The sequence below is a fragment of the Cavia porcellus genome, unplaced genomic scaffold (genome assembly GCF_034190915.1).
Source record: "Cavia porcellus strain 051 isolate PalLab524CR breed Dunkin Hartley unplaced genomic scaffold, mCavPor4.1 scaffold_14, whole genome shotgun sequence".
NCBI classification, from domain to species: Eukaryota; Metazoa; Chordata; class Mammalia; order Rodentia; family Caviidae; genus Cavia; species Cavia porcellus.
The window spans coordinates 69,817,955-69,840,910 of record NW_026947497.1 but is presented as its reverse complement, the minus strand read 5'-3'; the positions used below and the strand labels follow the sequence as shown (position 1 = coordinate 69,840,910).

Here is a 22,956-nt window from a genome sequence, read left to right as displayed (position 1 = left end):
TTTAAGTGTGTGATTATTACTCTCATGGCATATAATTACGTTAACCAATAAATACTAACACATCTAATTCAGCTGCACAGAATGAAATAGTTCAGAAGGATGAGCTGTTCTCCTAATGAACTCTTGCTCTCCTAAGGTAGAATAATTGATCAGAATACAATGGATCATCTTTTAATTTTTGAATGGAAACACATCCTTGAAAGTACATTTTATACTAATTGTGGATTTATTCTATTTAAAGGCATCACAATTATCTTTAAATCTCTTGAACATTTTCTTTCTTATGGGAAGAAATGTTAATATTCAAGAAATGCTGTTACTCATACGAGTGATTTCATACCTTTCGTCAATGATGAAGTTTTTGAAAAAACAGAACCTGACACATTCAATCTAGTTCTAGAAATTAAAGTCAGGCACAAGCTTATTCAAGGTTCAGTTGTGCTCACACAGTAGCTTTATGGTCAAAGACAAGTCACTTACCTGCTAAGCCTTTGTTTTCCACCCATGAAATAAGAAATAAATTTGTCATCTATACCTCAAGGATGAGAAAACTAAACCTTAGGAGCGAATATATGTGAAAGTGCTTCACCATCAGTAAACTGCTGTCTAAAAACCAGTGATTATGAGTTTGTGTGCACAGTAGATTACGCAAACAATAACAGAACTGCTGAATAAACCCATTAACGTGTAGTGGTTTTGGGGAGGCATGTGTAGACATAACCTTCAAGAATGAAGGCTGTATTAAGTTAAAACCTCACCGCCTGATCTTCTCCACATATATTAGGTTATACAGCATTACAAGAAGGAAAGCAAGATTAAACACAAACCCTGCTTTAGAAAACACAGCAGTGCACAAAAGCAAAATTTGGAGCAAAATTTGGCTGAGTCTAGAGGCAGTCAGTGGCCCTGCTGTCCAAAGGTTTTGGCTTGTGCAGAATTCGAAGACCACTGAACATTAAATAAGAACGCATGGCTCACTTGACAGAGCTGAATGCATTCCCTTGCCTCATTCCAGAGCTGGCCTTGCTTCCTAAATTCCTTGTTCAGAATCAATTTTTAGCTCTTCCTACCTGCAGATCTTCAAGTACTCCGATTATGTGCAAATAGCAGGCATACGAATTTATCTGCCAGCTATCAGTAGGAACCATCCAGTCTTTAGTCCACTTCCAGCCTTCACAGGTGCAGTCCAAGGTGCATGCACGCAATCTAAATGTAGTCTGGGTCATCCTGCACCAGGTCTAAAATTATTCTCCTCCCTTCTCTAACATAAAATGCCATGCACCTTCTGGCCAAGCATGTAAGGCTTCTGACCAGGCCTTTCAGATAATATCGCATTCACAAAAGTGTTTTACTCTCTTTTTTAATCATGCAGTCACAGTTTAACTGGTATAATATTAGAGACTATTGAATGACGGTGACTGAGTCTTCTAGGACTCCCCTTTCGATCTTCTACTTTCTTGTTCCATCTTTTCCCCCACAGAGCATGCAGCTACGTTCATCATCACAGGAACGAATCACATTCTTACCACTAACAGGACTGCTCAAGAAAGGGCAGCGGCAGGTAAGGAAGAGCTCATCTCTAGTATGCTTTGCCTTGTACCCTTACACAGCTTCCAATCCCATGATCTGAGCAGAAAGGGTAATAAGAAAGCACTGCAAACTTAAGTGTAGTTAATGCTCAAATGATGGGCAGCTGAGAAGCAATACTGCTTTTTTTTTTTTTTAATTCATAAAAGGCATCATTCACTGTCAATACACCCATTGCTACAAAAGAATTGGAGTAAAATCCAGAGTAGCATATGTACTGACACTTAGTCGAGCAACTATTGCACGGGTCAAAAAACACAGCGGTAAAAGTACTTATCCAGTTGTTTTGTATCTAAAATTCTGCTAGCTGTTTTCTGAGGATATATGAGCTCTGAATAGATTTTCTATGACTCTCTTAAGGCCTCAGAGAGGCAGGGAATGATCACCAATAGTGGAATATCAACTTCCAAAATGCAGGTAATAAACTAAGATGTAGACAAACAACCGAGCTCCAAAGTAAGCAAAAAACTGCAAAGAAAAGCTGTTAACAGGCACTATTTGCACTTAAAAACACAGAATAATTGCTGTCACATAATTCTGATGAATCTGAGGAGAAACTGATATATTCAAACTGCTGACGCCAGTGTAAACTATGCAAACCTTCAGAAAGAAAAGTAAAGAAAGCAGTCATTCTCCTCAATGTCAGGATCCCACTGGTAAAAGTCTGAGGGTAGCGACCAGCTCCAAGGAAAACAAACATGAATGAGGCTGTTGTAGCATTACTTACGACAACATCAACAACAAAAAATGGGAACCACCTCAACACCCAACACAAGGGGTATTCTTTACATAAGACCTTGACCTTAGGATCCTTCACCATACCTTTAGTTACCTACTTTATCCTTAGTTACTTTAAGTCGTATTTGTGGAATTCAACATTACATAACCAAATATTTAAGAGACAAAGGTAGAAAAAGAGTATGGCAATGGAATGAGAGAATTATTTCGAATAAGATTTTTGTATTACATTCTCCTTTCAAAACAAATCATTAGCAAAACCAAGTTAAAATGTTTCTGCCAGTTAACCGGCACATGTTGTTATCACATAAAAAGATGATTTCAATCTGGATCAAAGGAGGATAGAAAAGGTACAGGGTCCATGGCTGGTCACATGGAGAGCTACTTTGGACTGCACTAACCTGCAGAGTCCGAGGTTTGTACGGAGAAGTGGACTCAAGGTCTGCTAAAATGCTGGTCAAGGAGTCAATTTCAGCATCCAGACTTGAGCGTCTCTCCTCAAGGGTCTTTCCTCCGGGATTCGCCTGTCAGAGATGGCACACACACATTAAAAACAAATAACACTTCATTGAAAGAACTGTGAATTCAAATTCTTACATTACACGTTGGCTTTCTAAGTTCTTCTGCATAAAGTTTTTTTATAAAAGTTTTAATTAACTCTTCTTGGGTAGACTGAGGCAGACTTACCACTTTCAGACAAGTAAGAAAGCTGAATATGAGGGGCTCAAGTTAAGGTCAAACATATAGTCAGATACTTCTTGGATGAAGACACAAGTGAGAGAAAATAAACCCAACCCTGCACTTGAGAGGCATAACCAACTGAGGAGATCTCGCAGGATCGCTGCATACAGGAACCACTGGATACAGTGATGATACCTTCTTGGAGCAGCTTTAGAAAAGAGGGCAATGGATAGTCCAGAAAGAAAAGTCAGCTGTGACTATTATAGTGTGAGCAAAACCCCAGCAAGTTACCCAAAGCCCGAAATAGAAAAAGATCAGAGTTCTGGCCATGGAGACAGGGAGAGAACGTGCACAGTAAGCAAGAGTGATGAAACTGGGGGTCTGTGGAGCTCGTAAATACCTGAACTGTGAGTCAATGATAGGAAATCAGAGGACCAGGAGAATACCACAGTGCATTTCCAGAAACTGGGTAGAGTCTGGGAAAAACAAGCAAACAATTTTCCTAAAGTTCGAAGGAAGGAGATACAAAGTGAAGTACATCAGGATTGCAAACAGAGTGTAGTAAAAATAATCTTTTAAGCTGACAATGCAGTGATGCTCATCTATGTAGGATAGAAGAGTCTCTTAAGATTCCATCAAGAAACCAAAGTGTATTTTAAGCAAGCCAGAACTGGACTGAAATAATGGGTATTTACTGTAATCTTATTAAGTCAATTGGGCTTGTCAAAGACGGACAAATATTAGGAGACTGTCTAATTAATCTGCAAGAGCTTAGAAAAGGCATTAGCCAAGAAAGTGGGATATCTTTAGTAACAACAAAAATAGGTTACCCTGAAAGACTAACATTAAATCTTACAACACAAGGCAAACATGTCCTTACTGATTGCATGACATCAGACGTCATATTAAGACCACTAGTTCCTCTGTTCCTAAGGCCTTGCTCACTGAGACAGCTTCTGAGAGCTGAAGCATGCAAGTGAAAGCCCCTTAATAGGAATGACTCAATTTACCCAGTCTCTGGGGACTTCAGCCAGCATGAGTTAATCCCTCCTTGATGTGATTTATTCCAGGCACACTGGTAGAATCAGGCATCTCTGAAGCTGCAGCCAACTCCTGAAGCCAAACCTAGATTGCCATCTTCCTCCTCAGTCATTTGGTAACCCTGTTTGTGAGCCACCTTTCAACATGGGGACCTTGAGCACATCATCCCCAAAGTATCTCACTCATGATTCTCTCATTTGGTTATAAGTTCTCTATGTCCTCCTATCATTTCACCCTATTTTAATTTACTTTTCTAGTAATATCTATCACTACCCACCATCTAAAAACTATGTTTTTATGTGCATTTGTCCATTTCTGGTCAGCCTCTCCCCTAGGATAATGTAGATTTTATGAGAGTGAACATTGTATTTTATTCTTCAGCATTTTTCCAGAATTTTGCTTGGGGCCTGACATATGTAAAGGTATCAGAAAGTATTTTTGAGTCAATATATTAATAATGACTTTGACATATGTTAAGCCAGTGAGCATTTTCTCATCAATGCCTTTTGGGTAAAAGCAATTGTAGGTACAAGCGGCAGCCATGGCTGCTCCAGCTGACATAAAAGGCAGTCATGCACACATACATGTGTGTGCAGATGCGTGCATCAAGCCAGATGGCCCAGATTTCAAGGAAAAACTTGTGGAATTGTGTGTTTTTCCTTACCTTCTTTGCTCTAGTCAAAAAACATATACGCATGTACAATGAATTGGTTGTGTTTTTCTCAGACTCTGAACTCTCCTGTCTTGCTCACCATTTAAGGCCAGTGGAGCACTGGCTGAGAAAGGTGTCACTGCTTCTATCTTAGAACACTGCATCTTTAGCCCAAAAGAGCACTAAGAAATGGGAAAGAGGATGGTGTAACTCAGTGGCTGGGATTAGCTCACTGGAGGGCTTGTCTAGTATTTGGGAGGCATCAATTCCCCATATCTCAAAAATGATGGATGGAAGGAAGGAAGGAAGGAAAGAAGGAAGGAAGGAAGGAAGGAAGGAAGGAAGGAAGGAAGGAAGGAAAGAAGGAAGGAAGGAAGAAAGGAAGGAAGGAAGGAAGGAAAGAAGGAAGGAAAGAAGGAAGGAAGGAAGGAAGGAAAGAAGGAAGGAAAGAAGGAAGGAAGGAAGGAAGGAAGGAAGGAAGGAAGGAAGGAAGGAAGGAAAGAAGGAAGGAAGGAAGGAAAGAAGGAAGGAAAGAAGGAAGGAAAGAAGGAAGGAAGGAAGGAAGGAAGGAAGGAAAGAAGGAAGGAAGGAAGGAAGGAAGGAAGGAAGGAAGGAAAGAAGGAAGGAAGGAAGGAAAGAAGGAAGGAAGGAAGGAAAGAAGGAAGGAAGGAAGGAAGGAAGGAAGGAAGGAAGGAAAGAAGGAAGGAAGGAAGGAAGGAAGGAAGGAAAGAAGGAAGGAAGGAAGGAAGGAAGGAAAGAAGGAAGGAAGGAAAGAAGGAAGGAAGAAAGGAAGGAAGGAAGGAAGGAAGGAAGGAAGGAAAAGCTAAGGCAAGGCATGGCAAGGCATGTGGGTGATGTCCTGGGTTTGATTCCTACTTCCAAAAAAAAATAATAATAGAAAAACAAACAAACAACTATGAAATACTGTAAAATTATTCAAAATAAAGATCTTTTTAACAAATAAACTGCGTATAACCATTCTGGGTAGTGGTTCTTAGCATCATAAGAATGCTATTGTTATGGAAGGCAGTAGAGAACCAGGTGACCTTGACTTTCTTTTGTGAAGACAAAAAATATCATAAACATGAATTCCATAAGTATATTTACATAAACTCAGAGGTCAGCCCAAGAGTGAATTGGAGCCTTGTGAAATTCTTCCCTGGGCCATAGTTTATTCATCTGAAAAATGAAGAGAACTCCATTTGCCCTACCTAACCTAGAGAGATGCTACAAGATTTAGATAACAAAATGGATGGGAAAATACTTTGTAAATTGTACAGTGCTATAATTATGGTGATTTTCATAAATAGCATTAATTATAGCAATGAGTAACTATAAATTAATAGGAATAATATAGCTATTGTTAATTATTCTTCTTAAGAGAAGCTTCGTTCGTTAAGTGTTCCCTTGGGGTATCTGGAAAAAGACAGGATATAATCAGGTCTTCAACATCTGTGCTTTACTATAGCAGAAAGTCAACTGTCTATGCCCATGATATCTAACCACAGAGACTCAAAAGTCGCTGAATTACCCTGAGCTATACAATGAAACAAGTAATTAGGGAGTGCAACCAGCCCATGCTTGCAGGACTTCAACTGGCTTCCAGATCTCTATTCTCTCCTAAACTGGAATTGCTCTCCACTTTCAGTTTCTCAGATTAGCCTGATGTAATTTATTAACAGGTTTCAGACTAACACTGTGCGATTTCCATGAGCAACCACCCCCATGCCGCTCTACCTTATTATGATAGCTTTGTTCTACATTTTAATGACCCACTGTGAATAAGACTGGGACTCTTTCTCATTCTCAATTATCTCTTCTATGTCTTGGTTCAAATAAGTGAAGTCCTGCCCAAGTTTCCACACCTCCTCTTCTCTTGGTACCCTCCTCTCCTCTCATGGTGTCTTTAGGTATATGGAAAATCTTGTTATACTTAGTAATTTAAATTTAAGGCTAGAAACTAGTTCTATAACAAAATAGAATCCTACAGATTCACTAGAATGTCTTCTCCAATCCTATAGCTCCCCCAGTCCACCTGGTGGTTAGCACCCCACCAAAGGGCAAATCCAAGAGTCCCTGGCTAACTTGGCTTAGTGTATTTTCCTAAGCTATCACAAGAACTCTAATAAAATATTCACTGTTGCAGTAAGAATTTCCACACTCTGTAATCCTGGATTTTGACCAAAAAAAAGAATGCTTGCATATAGGTCATTTATTATAGGAATCAACTCTAAGAATTAGTACTGAGTTTACAGGGTAGATTAAATAAGATAGGTTATGCAAAGAAAGGAAAACCAGTCCTGAAGTTGGTTTGGTTTTATTACATGGAGAAGGTCACCAGTGTGGGTTTTGTTACATGGAGATGGTCACCAGTGTGGGCAAGTAAGTCACCAATGTCCTTGGTGCTCTCTGGGGAGCCCTGTAAAACATTACTTACATCTGCCCACTGACAAGATGGAAAAGTGGATTATTTATTATTCTTACTATGAGGAAGAAGAAGGTGATAATTATTCCTATTTTCAAGGTACAGCTCCCCCGTTGGTTTACATTTACTGCAGAATTTTCAAACCCCATTCTACCTGCCCCAGGAGGTGGGTCAGATAGGTCGGTGGAGGAAAAGGAAGTAAGTGAAAAGTGGAGCTACCAGGTCAGACATGTGCAGGGTGGTCACTGTGGGATGGTCAGTATGCATGAATGGGATGACACACAGTGAGGGCTGTGGCACAAAGGAGCCCAGTGGCTGTGTCCTCCACTAACAGTCACAAATTCCTCATGAATAAAACACTCAGAAGATATCATTTGCAAAAAAATAATATATTGATTTATTCCACAAATGTGTGTGTGTGTGTGTGTGTGTGTGTGTGTGTGTGTGTAACAAAGGATCACCTTATCACATCTGCAGATTACTATGACTTGGACATTCATAAATATCAGTGCTGGTAGCAGAATTGCAGTGATGGCTTCCCAGTCTAAAATAAGATATAAAATTAAAGCCCCAAATCAAAGAATTCAGTGTAAGGGTGAAATAAGGTCAGATTATTTCTAAGAGTCTGACTTTAGATGGGTCATATTTTAGCACAAACAGGGCTAACTCACCAACTCATGGGAGGAAACAAGGAATACCAGTAATGAGGTATGAAAGAGAATTGTTAATGTGTGTGTATCCATTTATTCCTTCTTCATGAATGCATTTTAAAAGCCTCACAGGAAAGGTTAATAAATAGAAAATAAACTTCACTCAAAAACTCCCTTTACCCCGACTCTCCAACAGCCGCATTTCATAATACTTTTTCTTTACCACATAAATTCTATTTGCTGTTACAATGAAATTGTTTGTAAAATGTTCATAGATTAAAAAGTCCCTTCACCATGCATATGTAAGTCTGTTTGTAGCTCCTAAAATTTATTAATTTTTTGATACTGTATCTCATTCAAGAAATTTGATGTGGATGTAGTAATATCTAATATGCAAGTATTTGCAAATTTCATCAGTGTTCCCTTCTTACCTATTATTATTAATTTCTGTTAAATATCTACTCAAAGATCATATATTGAGGTGGCATGTATTTTTGAGTCTCCTTGAATCTAGAATAGGATTCTAGCTTATTTCTGTTTTACAGTCCAGGTATCCTACAACAAGTTCAATCCTCTGGCTTTGTCTGATGATGACATTAAGATCAGACAACTTTGTTGAGAATATTATATGCATGACATGTGTCTTTCGCACTGTGTCACTTTAGAAAGGTCCTGAGGTTATCTGGTCCATAGTTTGTGATGCCAAGTTTGAAGACTGAGTTAAGATGGTTTCCTCCAAATTTCAATACAGTAAAAGAGCCCTCTTAATGTATGAGTTGATACTTTGAGACTCTGCTAACAATATGCTCAACAAGAACCTTTCATTCAATGGGTTTAGCACCCATGAATAATCCTTGCCTGAACTGATTATGGCTTTAGTGACTATGAAGTGATGAGAACATTCATCATTTATCAGTGGAAATAAATGGATCTTGCCTTGCATAATAACAAGTGATTTGTTAAGTATACATTTCAATTTAGGGTAGAGTAGCAAGCTAACTACCAAGTCCTCTGTTATGAAGCAACAGCAGGAACCTACTGATCAAATCACATTATTAAAAAGCTAGACCTCTCTCAGACTGTGAGAAAAGCAAGGGACGAAGAATCATTTCATTAACAGTCACTCCAACCATTGCGAGGTTGTATGCGAGAGTTTCAGCCAACATTCAATGTGACATTTAAATGATGTGTGACCCTGACTTCCTTGCCAGCAGCCTCCAGGAAGCAGCAGACACGTCACACTGCATGTCACAGAAGGGGGATCTGAGGACCAAAATTTTATGGCACTTATCAAAAGAGAACTGAGAGCCCAAATAATCCTCAGCAAAACTATGCTGCATGTGCTGAAATGTGATTTTTAATAAATCGTGTTTCACAAACCTCAAATTACTTCTCAGGATTGACCTCATAAAAGAGTAGGAAAAAAGGGGCTCCCTGATCCTAAATAAGGTTGGACTTTCCCTTTGTGATTCATTACAGAAAGAAAAAGTTGCCCTTATAGTTTAGCAATAAAAAACTGCCCCAAGCGAAGGAAACCAGGAAGCTAATAACATGAAACAATACATTATTTTTATATGTAATCAAAATTTTCTTTTCAATAATATTTAACAGAACAACATGAAATTCAATTCTATATTATGTTCAGTACATCTACCACTAGTAGAATAAAGAAAAACATGGTGTTAACAAAAGAAATTAAAAAGGTATATTTCTTGTAAATTACAGAACAAAGTATATATCTAATTCACCCATTGACCAAGAGTCACTCATCTATTTTTTTATAAAGCTGAGGACATGATCAAAATGTTTTATTTCTATTTCATTAAACCATCTTCTCAAAACTTCCCTGACACAAAAACAGTAGTGAGAAAGATAATAGGATGTGATATCTGTATCTGGCTTCTCATAATCACAAATGATTAATCTAACTTTGCTGTATTCTCCATGCACTTTCTGAAAGGAGTAAAGGAATTCACACATGTCAAGTACTGGTCATATAATAAGTACTCCATGAATTTTAGCTACAAAGTTACTGTTTCATCCAGTCTTAATACAAATGCTTCAGTTGACAATCATTCAACTGAGCATGTAATTTTTAAAAGTTTTCTGATCAATAGCGAAGGACTTCCGTAGACTCAGTTCCTATGTATTGAAACATGGGCAGCGATGCCAGGAACTAACTATGGAGAGTCTAATTTTAGACCAATGGTGCTATGATAGTAGACCACACAGAAGCACCTGTAGGGCTTGAAGTCCCAGCCTTACAATCTCTCTTTCAGTATGTCCAGGATAAGGCCCAAGATCTTTACTTCCTACCAGGTTCTTAGGTGATATTGACAGTGCTCCAGGGAGAACCACATTTTTGGAACAACTAAGTGGACAGTGAACAATTAAAGCAGAGAAAGAAAGAGTACTGTCAGAGTGAATTTATATATTCTTTAAAACAATCTATGTTAGATCATACTGTTAATGATGCCACAGAAACATCAAAAGGTGATCCAAATACTGCAAAAGTAAACATGAAAATGCTAACACTGCTGTTTAGTATAATCATCATGGTTTATAATATAAACAGCCTCATGACACTAATTCTGGGATAGTAAGTTGAGATAAGTGGTATTCAGGGATGAGCATTACAACAAATAAATATGATCTGTTTTCTTTACTAGCAATGCCCCCTTATTGAGTGAACTCCAAAAGGGTAGAAGTCGGTGGAAAAGAAAATAATTTGGTTCATGTTGGGGTACATATTTCTTCCTCTGCTTTTTTAGTTGAAATGTTTATGAAAAATCTACTTCTCTATCTCATGAAATGCAGTCTTTCTATGAGGACATTACAGACAACTCTGTTGACTTGATGATTTAACTCTTGTTTGTCTAACTCTCCGTGATACCAGTGCTTATGAGATAACTGCCATGGTTGATTCATGTAGATGACTTTTCTCGCAGGCCACTCTTATTTTACATTAAGTAGTGTAGTGTATAAAGAAGGAATGCCCCCAAGCTCGCAGGACTTACAGAGCAATAGCAAATGTTATTTGCACCTTTGTGCCTAGAGGTATCAAATATAGTATGCTCTTTGAAACTCTCTATAAAACCCTGTAGAGGGGGCTGGGGATTTAGCTCAGTGGCATAAGCGCCTGCCTTGTAAGCAGGCAGTCATGAGTTCGATCCCTGGTACCAGTAAAAATGAAAAAGACAAAAAAAAAAAAAAAAAAAAAAACCCTGTAGACAAGGTAGAAATAAAAGAACTCCCCTTCCTAAGAAGCCTAAAATACAACGCACAGAAAAGAATCAACTTTTTTAGTATGCAAAATGAGACTCAATTTCAGTTCTCATGATTACTTAAGGTCACTTTTTCCATAGGTTAAGGGCATTGGGGAAATCTACTTCAAAAAGCCATCTTGGCAGGTAATATGATGGCATTCAACTTAGAAACATCAGTAAGAAATGGAATAATAGCTTGGAAACTAGGAACATAGCATTGAATGAAAGAGAAATAAAGGAACATAAGAAAACAGGGTTTTCCTAGATCTAACATACTTGAAGGGATAAAAATCAAAATTTAAAACCTAACCATAGGCTTGATAAATGCTTCAGCTTTTTTTCCCCTTTATATTCTCTGTCTCATACTTACCAGACAAGGACACTTACCTAAAGTTAACAATGATCAGCTAATTGATATCCTCTTTGAAAGAAATGGTCTTACCCTCTCCTCACCTCTGTGGCTAAAAGACACTCAGATCCAGCCACGTGACTCTACTTTGAACACTGAAGCCCACAGAGGCAAAGCAGGGCACCTGATCAAGGGTCCATAAACCTACATGTAAACCTAACCATTGGCTTGTAACAAAAAATATGAGATTAGAAAGCTGACCTGAAGAACGTGAACCAAAACTGCTGTTGGGATGAGTTATGCCCATGACCCAACAAAAGGATGATGCATATTGATAATTGTTTAAAAATTCAGAGGATAGGGGCTGGGGATTTAGCTCAGCTGCATAAGCACCTGCCTTGCAAGCAGGCGGTCATGAGTTCGATCCTCGGTACCGATAAAAAAAAGAAAAAAAAAAAAGGCTTTCACTGCAGACAGAAGAGTAAAAGACCTGCAAATGACTCAGGAGCAAAAGAAATTAAGGAGTAGGAGAGGAAGGAGAAAGAGGTGGAAGAGGAGGAGGAAATGAGGGGAATGGGAGAAAAGAAAGATGTAAGAGTTCAACCACTCTGCCTCTGACCCTGACACAGGACCTCAGGCATAAGCCCCCTTACACTCCCCTCCATGCTCTGGAGGAGGAGGGGCTCTGGTTCCCACTATCAGCCTTCCTGAGGCAGGCAGCCAGCCCAGGACTCACTCCTTCACAGAAAAGAGCAGAAAGCCAGGTGTACTGCGCCACCACCCAGCCTTTCTGGAACTCAATCTTTTCCTGTGCAAAGTGAAGGTATTAGCCTACAGGTCCCTTTTTACTGTATAATCTTTAATGTTAGATGAAACTATAATGAGTTTTCATGATTTGTTTGCCATTATCTTTGCCATAGAACTAAAAGCAGACCAAAGCCCCAGAGTAGATCAATGTGGAGATTAAGCCAAGTGGGTTGTAAATAAAGCCAGGGACAAGGTTAAAGCAGTCCCTACGCATATGCAAGTGGCTCGCTATTCATTGCTCTATTCACACACACAAAAAAGCAAAACCAAATAAAAGTAGCTAAATGTTCACTTTTCACTATAATTATCCACTCACTGAATTATTTCTACCAAAATACCACTGTTGTAAATAAAATAATATCAAAATATACATTTAATCCAACTCATACAATTAAAATTCAGGTCCATTTCCATGAAAATAATTCTATTATGGAAGATATATATCAACTATCTCTCCATCAGTAAAATAAAGACCACAGAAGTAGCCACAATAAGAGACACACAGTAAAATAGATATGAAGATAGATATGAATTATCCCTTTTAAGTAGTAGGGATATTTCTGAAAGTGAAAGTATACATGAAATCTCAGTTTCTGAAACATAAAAACAGAGCTTCTTTGACTGAGATACCATTAGATGAAGTCTAAATTTCTATCATGAGTTCTCCCCATCCTCCTCAGCAATATACCATGAAACATTTCTACAAAAGAATGTATGGAAGCCATCGTTGCAGATTGTCTAGGCAAACTCTACATAAAGAAATGGAGTCCTTGAGAGACCCTTGGCCAGTGAGTCCACATGCATGGGAAAAGCATCCAACTGAACTAATTATCTATAAAGATATCCATAAAATCATCTAGGATTAGCAATAGTTTATGATGATCCTTTGTATAATACAAGTGACATAACAGAATACCTGGAGTAGACAAGTTTCAAAGAGCAGGGAAAAACATACTTTGGATTTACATAAAGGGTATTTTCACATTTGAAGATATTGGGAGGATACACAGTAATTCTTTGGGCCTATGAGTTAAAAAGATGTACTGAAACATTTTTTGGTACTCACTGCAGTGTGCAATAGAAAATAAAGTGTATCAGGAAAATTTGACTCTTAAATGTATTTTACAACTTCACAGAAGATAGTTTTCATACTTTGCATTTTTATAACATAAGTCCATTGTGCTAGAAAATGATAAATTTTACAACTACTTCATATATACGCCATTGTTTGGTTATGTAGGAATTTGATGTTAACATTATATATTGGTTCATTATTCTCAAATCTTTTTTCCTATGAATTCTTCCAATGACCTCTCAAAATATTACCAACATAAGAAACCAAGAAAAAGTGTCCAGTTTCCATGCCAAATACCCATGCTATGCAGACAGAGCTATAAAATAAAGGCGACACCCATTAAAATCCTTGTAAACATCTGTGGCTATGATTCTGTGAGCTAAGCATCACTCATCAGGATAAAGAATATTTGGGAACTGATTATAAATGCTAACAGATAAAAAAGTCAAACTAATGATATATCAGAACTAGAAGGGGAATTTAAGTGGCTATTCTAAAATTCTCCTTCACAGATACTAAAATTCCCCTTAAGAGATGATTTAGCTTGTCTGAGATCATTGTTGAGTAAAATGCTGAGATGGGTCTGAAGCCTTAGCCACTCGTGAAACATATTCTCCAAAGCAGGAGCTAAAGTTTTACTTCAATCAATCTTCAGAGCCCACCTAACCGAAACGAAAAGTTGGTCTCACTCTGTCTTCCAGATAAGGAAACTTTGAGGAAAAGGGGAGCAAGGAGCCACTCACAGATTTCACTCTCACCCATGGGACACTGCAACAAAGGGAGAAGAATCTATCCGTAAGCCAGGTGAGACTGCATTGGACACAAATACTACAGGCATTCCTGGAAGGGAATGTCAGAAGGTGTCAGATTTATAGACCCTGCAGACAGGAAGAACCTCAGCTACTGTCTAGTAAGATCCCATGATCCTGCCAAAAAGTAATCAAAGGAGAGGACAGCTTAAAAGATCTACTCATGATAAGATGGCCGAGTGATAAGCAAAGGATGCCCAACGTGGACCGATGCTTCCTGGTATCAGTTCTTCCACAAAAGAATGTACTCTTGAGTAAAAGATATTACAGTAATTGTCTCCCAAGAAACATAGAAATGAGCTAATGTCTGAAGACGACTGAATATTTAGAAACGTCGACCCAGAAATGTGATTCTTGTTACCTACCCAGCGTATATTAAGAATTCTCTGTAGGGAACAGTCAGGTTGAGATCTAAGCAGAAGGAATATGAAAAGCTCTCGACAAATTTTTCATTGTGGTTCTGCTTAAGTGCCTGGTGTGACTGTGGACAGGTCACTGCCCCCTTCTTAGTCTCTCACCAGTATCATGAGAGCTTTGGATTTGAGTTCTCTGTTTTCTTCCAGTGTAAAAGTGCTGGTATTTTAACCCACTCACATAATGCAACCTATCTGATGTTATGAGCTTAAAGTAGGTTTCAGTTTTTCTTATTATTTTTTCACTTATAGCCACTTAGCTAGAGCTGATCTGCTCTGCTTCTACTTAGTTTAAGTATTATTTTGATAGTAGAAAATATAGAAGCAACAGAGCAGATACTAACAAGATACAATCTGAAACATTCTTTGCAAAACTAGGGGCAATGATTGCAGTTTTATAGAGGAAGCACATATAGTTTTGAGAGCCACTGGCTGATTATAGAAATGGAAAAGAGAGGTACCAGTGACGAAGCAAGCAGTCGGGAGAGGAAAAGGCTGAATGCTCATTATGTGTTATCACAAAAGCTTGAGGTAGAAAAGATATAAAAAGAATTATCTAACATCGCAGGAATTATATTTTCTACCAATAAAACATGCATCAGCTCTCTAATAAGTTTTCTAAATATGATCATCGTTTTCTCTTTGCCAAACTTCCTGCTCCAAGGAAGATCTGGGAAGAAAAATAAAAACACAAGCCAACAACAATCACCAGCCAGCTGCCCAGTCCACTGGATCCAGGGTGATAACTGCTGGACACATGGTGAGATGGAGCAGGGCTTCCTCTGCCCCATTCTGGTCAACATGGAAGCACACATTCAGTCTTTCAGCATCCAAAGAGATTTGTAAACAGTCTTATTGCTGTCCATCATCTGAGAATACTAAAGGTAGGAAAGTAAAGAGACCTTCCTAGGATCACTCAGCTAGGAAAGAGAAGAACTGGAATGCGGGCCGCAAACAATTCACTCCAAAGTTCTTGCACTTTGCCTGACTCAAGCTAAAAATGTGAAAGGGGAGAGGTCTTGGATACAGGCATCAAAATGAGACTACAAGACCTATTATGTTACTAAGAACTAGGTCATGACTGTAAGTGTCATTTAAAGACCAAGCCCCAATACTGTTGTTTGCTTTCTGCATTGCCATTTAGGATAGCTTTCATGAACTCTTCCACGTACTATAGGCTCAGCAAGGTTAGAAATAGAAAAATGGGGAGGAAGGGAGAAAGGAAGGTAGGGAGGTAAGAGGGAGAAAGGAAAGGAAGGAGAAAGGAGAGAAGGAAGGAAGAAAGGAAGGGAGGGGAAAGAAGAAAAAAAGAGAAAGAGGAGGAGAAGGAACAAGGAAGGAAAAGAAGAAGGCAGATTAGAAGAGAAAGAAGAAGGGATGGAAGGAAAACGATTGGTTCTTTATCGCATGTGCTTGCAACTGCATTAGAGAGAAGAGTGCATCACAAATAACTGCATTAAAGGGCCAAAGACACAGGGGTCAGTATATGAAGCTCAAGAGGTTACAGAAAAATAAAAACAAGAGACACTAAGGGAAAACAACAGCTAAGTAGATCAAACCAAGTAAGCTGCATGATACAGGAACAATGAAGAAAACCTTGGATGAACAAACATATTTAACTTTTTTTGTTACATGAGTAAAGAGGTATCAGAACCATACCATGATTAAGAGGAGCACCTGAAAAGCATGAGTGTTCCTTCAGGTAAGAAGAGAAGATCAGACCTAAGGGTCAGACGTGATCAGGTCTGCAGAGGGACCAGCCTTCAGCATACATGAAGTCTAGCCCCAGTCCAAGTTACAGACATCTATAAAGGATACACACAGCTCCCCTGATGAAGGAGAGAGTGGAGGGGGTCATTGTATCTTGGGACTTAGCGCTGATGTAGGAAAAACACAAGGTAAGAATCACATAGATTTTAGGCAATGCACAGAAAATTTATGTTCACATTCCTAGCAGGAATTCCTTGTTTTGTTTGGTTTTGTTTCATGAAAAAGGTAAGTATGAGTCCATATCAGCAAGCTAGGAGCCTTGCTTTAATCAGACATTTATGTGATTCCTCAAAATATCAACATGTGTGATCAGGGTTCACAAACATTTCTGCCTTAGAGCCTAGGATTACATGGTAACCAACGGCTGGGACAAGATGGCTGCTTTACTCAGTGGAGGTTGGAGAAATCTAACGATGTCAAGGAATGAAGTTATCTCAAGGCTCACTACTCTAACTTCAATTTAAAACTCTTTCCCTACTACAGAATTATGCTCCTACCTCTTTCTGGGCTTTCCTGACAAACATCTCCTTTTTGATAGAGTAGTAAGAGATAAGGGATACACAAAGGTCTATCATTTACTAAGCCACAGTTGAGAACCTAGTCTATAATAATGAAATGAGACACATGACAAAGGAATGGCAAAATGCTGAACTGAGCATTATTCCCACTTTCCTTGTCACCTCTCCTCTATATTCAAATAAAATTTTGCTTTAAAGTATATTCTACTTACGCTGGGTGGTAGAGACTCTGTAATTGCATCAGAGGCTCTGTAACAGCATAAAAATCCCAGCCCCATAGAAACATCTAAAAGACCAGGAAAATTGAGGAACAGCTGACCTAATCTCCATGCAGAGGCCTTCTGCATGGTATGTTCTGCAAAAGGGAGGACTACTGATTCATATCAGGTGCACTTCAGAAGGCTCTCCAGCTATCCAATAGATAGAAGCATCTCAGATGCCCATGTAAAGGGTTCATTCCTTGCCCCTCACCCCAGGTTTACCAAATCCAGACTTGTGAAAGCAGGGTCTAGTAATTTGCATTTAACATGCTTTTTTTCTCTCTTCCTTTATTTTTCCTGAAGGCTAAATTTGAAATCTGTTGACCCCAAATGTGGTCGCCTATTGCTTATCCAAGTGCTAACAACAAATGGAACAATTTAATTAGAATCCCACAACTCTGAACACATTTAAGGAGAATTTGTTAGTGCTGTGTTCTAACCCAATTCCCAGGGACAGGAAAAATACTTTCCTGTCCTGTGAGAGTTCTGTCTTCTCACCCAAGGTGTCAGCACAGCAAACACAATCCACTGCTTCTCATAGAGATGGTATGGATGTTTACCACCTCGAAGGGGTGCTATATTTATTGGTGTTTATAACATCTTCAGTGTTCTGATAAATCAACTACAAGTTGGCATTATTCATAGCACCCTGTTGGAGCTTAATACATATTCAATTAAAAAACAATGACAACAATAGACTAATATTCACAAATTAGCATTAATTATAGTGATATATTATTCTCACCCCACTGCCATAATTTTATCTAGGCAGAGCTATTTATATCTTGAGGCTGTACAACCCCTATTGTTAATGAGGGGCAATATTTGCTCATTACTATCAACATTTCCTCTAGTAATGTGCATGTTACACTTGTGGCAAAATCCTGAATTTTCAGAGGATCTGCCCAATTAATACCTAAGATGGGAAGCAAAGTCAGACTCCTGCAAAGTATCCTGTAGTCCTTTCTTCCAAAGCCCCTTCCCAAGTTGCCTGGACTCAAGCCACCATTGTGGTTCAGGCTTTTGTCTGCATCAATGGACAACTCAGGTTGATTCCCATCCCCTGCTATCACTGCCCCTTCAGTTCAGCCACATCACACTCTAGTGATCTTTCTCCACGCGGATGAGGTCACTACAACCTGCATAAGGCTCTCTTTATTGTTCTCAGATGATAACTGATACAGCCTTAGACTGGAAAAATTCTCTAAGTGCCACCACATTAACTAAGAAGTAATTCATGTATTTGAATTCAGGGAGTGGCCATAAAACCTTCAGGAAAACTTTCATATAAGTAGGTACCCATGCAAAGGAACTGCTGGAGCAAAGGACTAGAGTGGTATGTGTATCTCTATGTAGCACTGAGCTCGCCTTCCTCCAAGAGGCAATGATCTGGGAACTGGCACATCTAAACAGTAAATCTGAGGAGCGTCACCATTCTGCTCCTCCTCCTCCCTGCCCACTCTCCCTCTGAGGCATCAGAGCATATCGTGCTATACTCAGTTCTGCTGACTCCAGTCTCCTGTTCTTCATGAGGCTGTGCCATGCATAACTGAGGTCGAGGAATCTGTGCCTAGTGGGTTTGAGGTTTCATCCAGAGAAAAAGGGGAAACTTTATGTGATTTCACTGAGTAACTATTTTCACTATATTTATTTTTCCCCTTTTCGAAATGGCACTAAGAAAACACTTGCCAGACTGCCACGAACAGAGGTTACACTTTCCAAACAGTAGCCAGGACTAAAAATAGACAAGCTTAATTTGTTCAAGATGCACGTGCTTATGACTTCCTCTCCATTTCCTTTCCTCACCACCCTGAGTCAGAGCCCAGAGGGGGCACATGTTGAAGCCTTCACATGTTTTGCACACATCAGGGTCAAAAGCATAAAAAAGGGTACAAATATGGTAGACTTCAGTAGTCTGTTCCCAGAGAACTCCTATTAGTTGGTCAAAGAATAAATTAATCAACCATCCACAAATATCAAGGAAGTGATACTCTATATTCTCACAGTGGAATAAAGATCAGGGGTGATATAGGAATCTAAATTGTGATCCAGCCTTCGAGCAGTTGCTAAAGGGGAAATAAACAAGAAAGTCATAAGAAGAGTACAGGCTTGGGGGTCCAGAAATCTCTGATCATGGATATAGTCAGCTCTTTTACTAACTGTGTCACCTTGAACAGTTCACTCAGGAAATTTGGGCCACAGATTTCTCATCACAAGAATAATAGCCTGGATTAGAACCATTTAAATCTGCGGCTTCAATATTTATGATATTAAATGATTTCCACAGGTCTCTTCAATGATATTTTGTGATACTGGTCTTGTAAAATACATTAAGTCTCCAATTTACGAACATTCAGCAAATGAAATTTCACATACAAAAAAATTAATCTTGCATCAGAAATATTGGTAGATCTGAATAAATGTTGGAAGTAGCTTAATGTCTATTATACATTGTCACAGGGGTGCTGCTGTGTGCTTACTGTGCCATATGACAGCACACAGTAGTGCAGTTCTCAGTCAGAGCCCAGGATCTCTGGAAGCAAGAGGAAAAGCTGTGGTGATATGGAGGGGATGCTAGGGAGGGCAAAGCAAAGCCACATACATTGTATATGTGTGTGAACGGAGAGAAAGAGAGACAGACAGAGACAGAGACATAGATGGAGTCAGAGAGAGAGGGAGAGAGAGAAAGAGAGAGATAGGGAGAGAGGAAAGAGGGAGAGAAAGAGAGAGAGAGAAAGAGAGAGAGAGAGAGAGAATCAATGCTTGGCATTGCCACATCATTAGATTCAAATGTATACTTAACAACAACAAAATAATAAAACATGCAAAGTAAACGGTATGGTTCATTCAGAACAAAATACAAAAGAATAAAACTGAACTGACAGAAACTGGACTAGAAGGAACTTGGCAGTGGGTATAATTGAAAAGGGTTTTAAAATTTCTGTATTAAATGTGCTCAAAGAACCTAAGGAAGCAATGGGAAATGGGAAAAATATATGGAATGAAAAGAAATGAAAATACCATAAAGAGAAAGAAAGAGTAAAAAGAAGCTGAAAAGAAATTCTGGAAGTAAGTAGTATAATTTACAATTACTGTGAAAAAACTCACTAGAAGAATTAAAGAGATTTGATCAGGAAGAAGGAATGAATGAACATGAGGATAAGCCTATGATAATTACTAAGTTTAAGGAATAGAAAATAAAATGATTAAAGATAGTTGAGCAGAATCAATGGTTACCAGCTGGACACTGGAATATAAAGCAGGCCAACATATGCATTAGGGAATCACAGAAAAGATAAGTTAAAGGAAAGAGTTAGCATACTTTAAAATAACAAGTGCTTGCCAAACATGATGGTTATAAGCCTCTAAGAAGCTCAACATATGACAAAAAAGAAAAAAAATAATCTCAAAGAGACAAACACTGTGATATCTCACAATCAAAATGTTCAGAGTCAAAAACAAAAAAAAAATTGAAAGCAACAAGAGAGCAGGCAAGACTCATCATATACAAGGGAGCCTCAATAAGACTATCTATAGATTTCTTAGCGATATTTTGGGAACCAGAATACAGGGGGTTGAAACATTCAAAATGCTAAAAGAAAAGAGTGGCAACCAAGAATTCCATACCTGGCAAAGAGCTGTTCTTCAAAGATAAAACAGGGATTATGATATTTCAAGAAAAATGTAAGCTCAGAGTGCTTGTACAGTAGACTAGCTCTGAAAATAACAGTAACAAGAGCAGACCCCACTGAGAATATGGCTCAGCAGCACATTGCCTGCCTGGCAAGCATGAGGTTGTCAATTTGACCCCTGGTAACAAGGAGAAAGAAAAGAGTAGGCCTCTGTAAGTAGAATGGGAGGGCATTAGGCAATAACTGAAAGTCTAAGGAAAAACTGCTAATCTCAGTAAAGGCAAGTGTGTGGTAATTATAAAAGATAGTATGTAACTTTCCGTTTTCTTCATGATTTATGCAAATAACACATTTCTAGAAATCAGTTATAACTCTAAAAGCTGGTATTATTGTGGCACACTTATCAATACTAGGTTGATAGTGCTGAAATCTTGTAGAACAGTAAACAAAGACAACTTTGACCTTATAATTCTATTTGTAGCCTTTTACCCAAATCAACAAAAAAAAATGTCACTTTCAGATATTTGAAGACTTAGAATATATACCATTCAAAGTGCCAACAAATTTAGTTGATGAAGTAATGTGGTTTAAAAATAAAAGAGGAAAGTAGAACAAGAAAAAAACATAATAGGACAAAGAATACAAGAAAAAGAGCTATCAAAATAACAATAGTCTATGAAGAGAAAATGTTACTGCTTAACAATTCCTAATGTGGTTATACAATACATATCAACAAATGATTCTTAAAAGAGAGATGCTATAAAGTTAAAAATTTTACAAAATACTCAACGAACTGTTTTACTTGACATAAAGACAGAAGAATACTGTTGTAATTCACTGGCAGTGTATACACTGGCAGTGCGAGTGTACACACAGATGTTGACCAAAAAATGTTATTGAAAATTGATGTACATTGTTTCCTTCTATTACTTTTTTAAATAGAAAACATGTGTTATATTTTTCTCATTGTGTTTAATGTATGCAACTTGTGTAAAATGTTAGTGTACGCTTTTAAAGCAGGATAATTACATTCACCTTGGAGAATTGGTACTTTTTATACATACCCAAAACCCCATATATATATCTCAACTTTGATGAAACCATGAAGACTCTTGATGGGAGAGACAAATTGGGATTAAAATATATTAGGTTTCAGAAAGAGTAAACAACAGTTTTGCTTAACTTTGGGCAAAGGAAATCTTCTGTTAGGTAAGCACAGAAATTCAGGCACTAAAGCAAAACTAATCTCAGCTAATCATCTAAATATACCACAGAACTGATTGCAACCAATTACCCCATAAGAACTGTTCTGCCCATTGTTTGACTAATCCCTTGCTGCAGAAAGCATGAGTGTGTGCTGCTGTTTTATGGAAGCCTGGTTGATAGGGTTGGAGTCCATTTATGGACACACACATGCCACAGTCAATCCCAAGGAAAGCTTTACTCTTTGAGAAAAAAGGGCTAGGAATGTACCTCAGTGGTAGAGCGCTCACCTAGCTTGTACAAGCCCCCGGGTTTGTTAAGAAGAAGAAAGAAAAAGGGGAGAAGGAGAAGAGAGAAGAAGGGGGATAACATGGTATCCCATGAAAAATAGTTGACCATTCTCAATGAAACTTCAGGATGTCTCTTATCAACTGTAGATCTGCTACTGCAACGCACATTTCTACAAGGAAAGACACCAACACCTCCCTCCTTCTCATCTGAATATACAATCAGAGGACTATTCAGAGTAAAAAGCAAACGGGAATTCTTCAACTTTCTCTTCTATAAAGTCACAGTGACCAGAGCCAGCACATGCCAAAGGACCCAACCATTCTTGCTAAGCATACACCGACCTGTATCTGTGAACCATAAAAGTAAGAGGTTATCACGAAATAAGCTGCTGCTCCTGCTGCTGCTGTTGCCAGGATCACAATCTACAAATCAACTAGGGCTTGCTGACCCAAAATGAACAAGGCTTAGAGCCATGAAAAAGATAATCACCTTACTCATTCCATTGGTATGCTTTCATAGGTCAAGATACCCCCGTATTCTTACCCTGTGGAAAAGACACGCACTTCAGAGCAGATGAAAGCATGGGTTGACCACGCTGCCTTTGTTCTAGTGATGCTGCCCAAAATGCTCCACTTCTTAACCTCAGCTGCCTCATCTTCTTTCCTATCAGCCCTTGGGTTCCTCCTCACACCAACCAGCAAAGGAATGGGCAGTCTCTATGATAAAATTTGTACAGATAATATAAAGCCAGCCCTGCTGCCTGCCTCTGTGGGTTCCTATATACAAGTG

The 22,956-nt window shown here is 38.6% G+C and overlaps 1 protein-coding gene across 10 annotated transcripts in view; it reads right to left on the bottom strand.

Moving 5' to 3' along the window:
• Lpp (LIM domain containing preferred translocation partner in lipoma) overlaps positions 1-22,956 on the bottom strand; it is a 606,732-nt gene that overhangs the window by 305,735 nt on the left and 278,041 nt on the right. For all 10 annotated transcript variants that reach the window (XM_013160167.3, XM_063261224.1, XM_013160168.3 and 7 more), the window contains one exon: positions 2,727-2,849. In XM_013160167.3, coding sequence (XP_013015621.1) covers positions 2,727-2,849 — 123 coding nt within the window. The remainder of the gene's footprint in view (positions 1-2,726; positions 2,850-22,956) is intronic.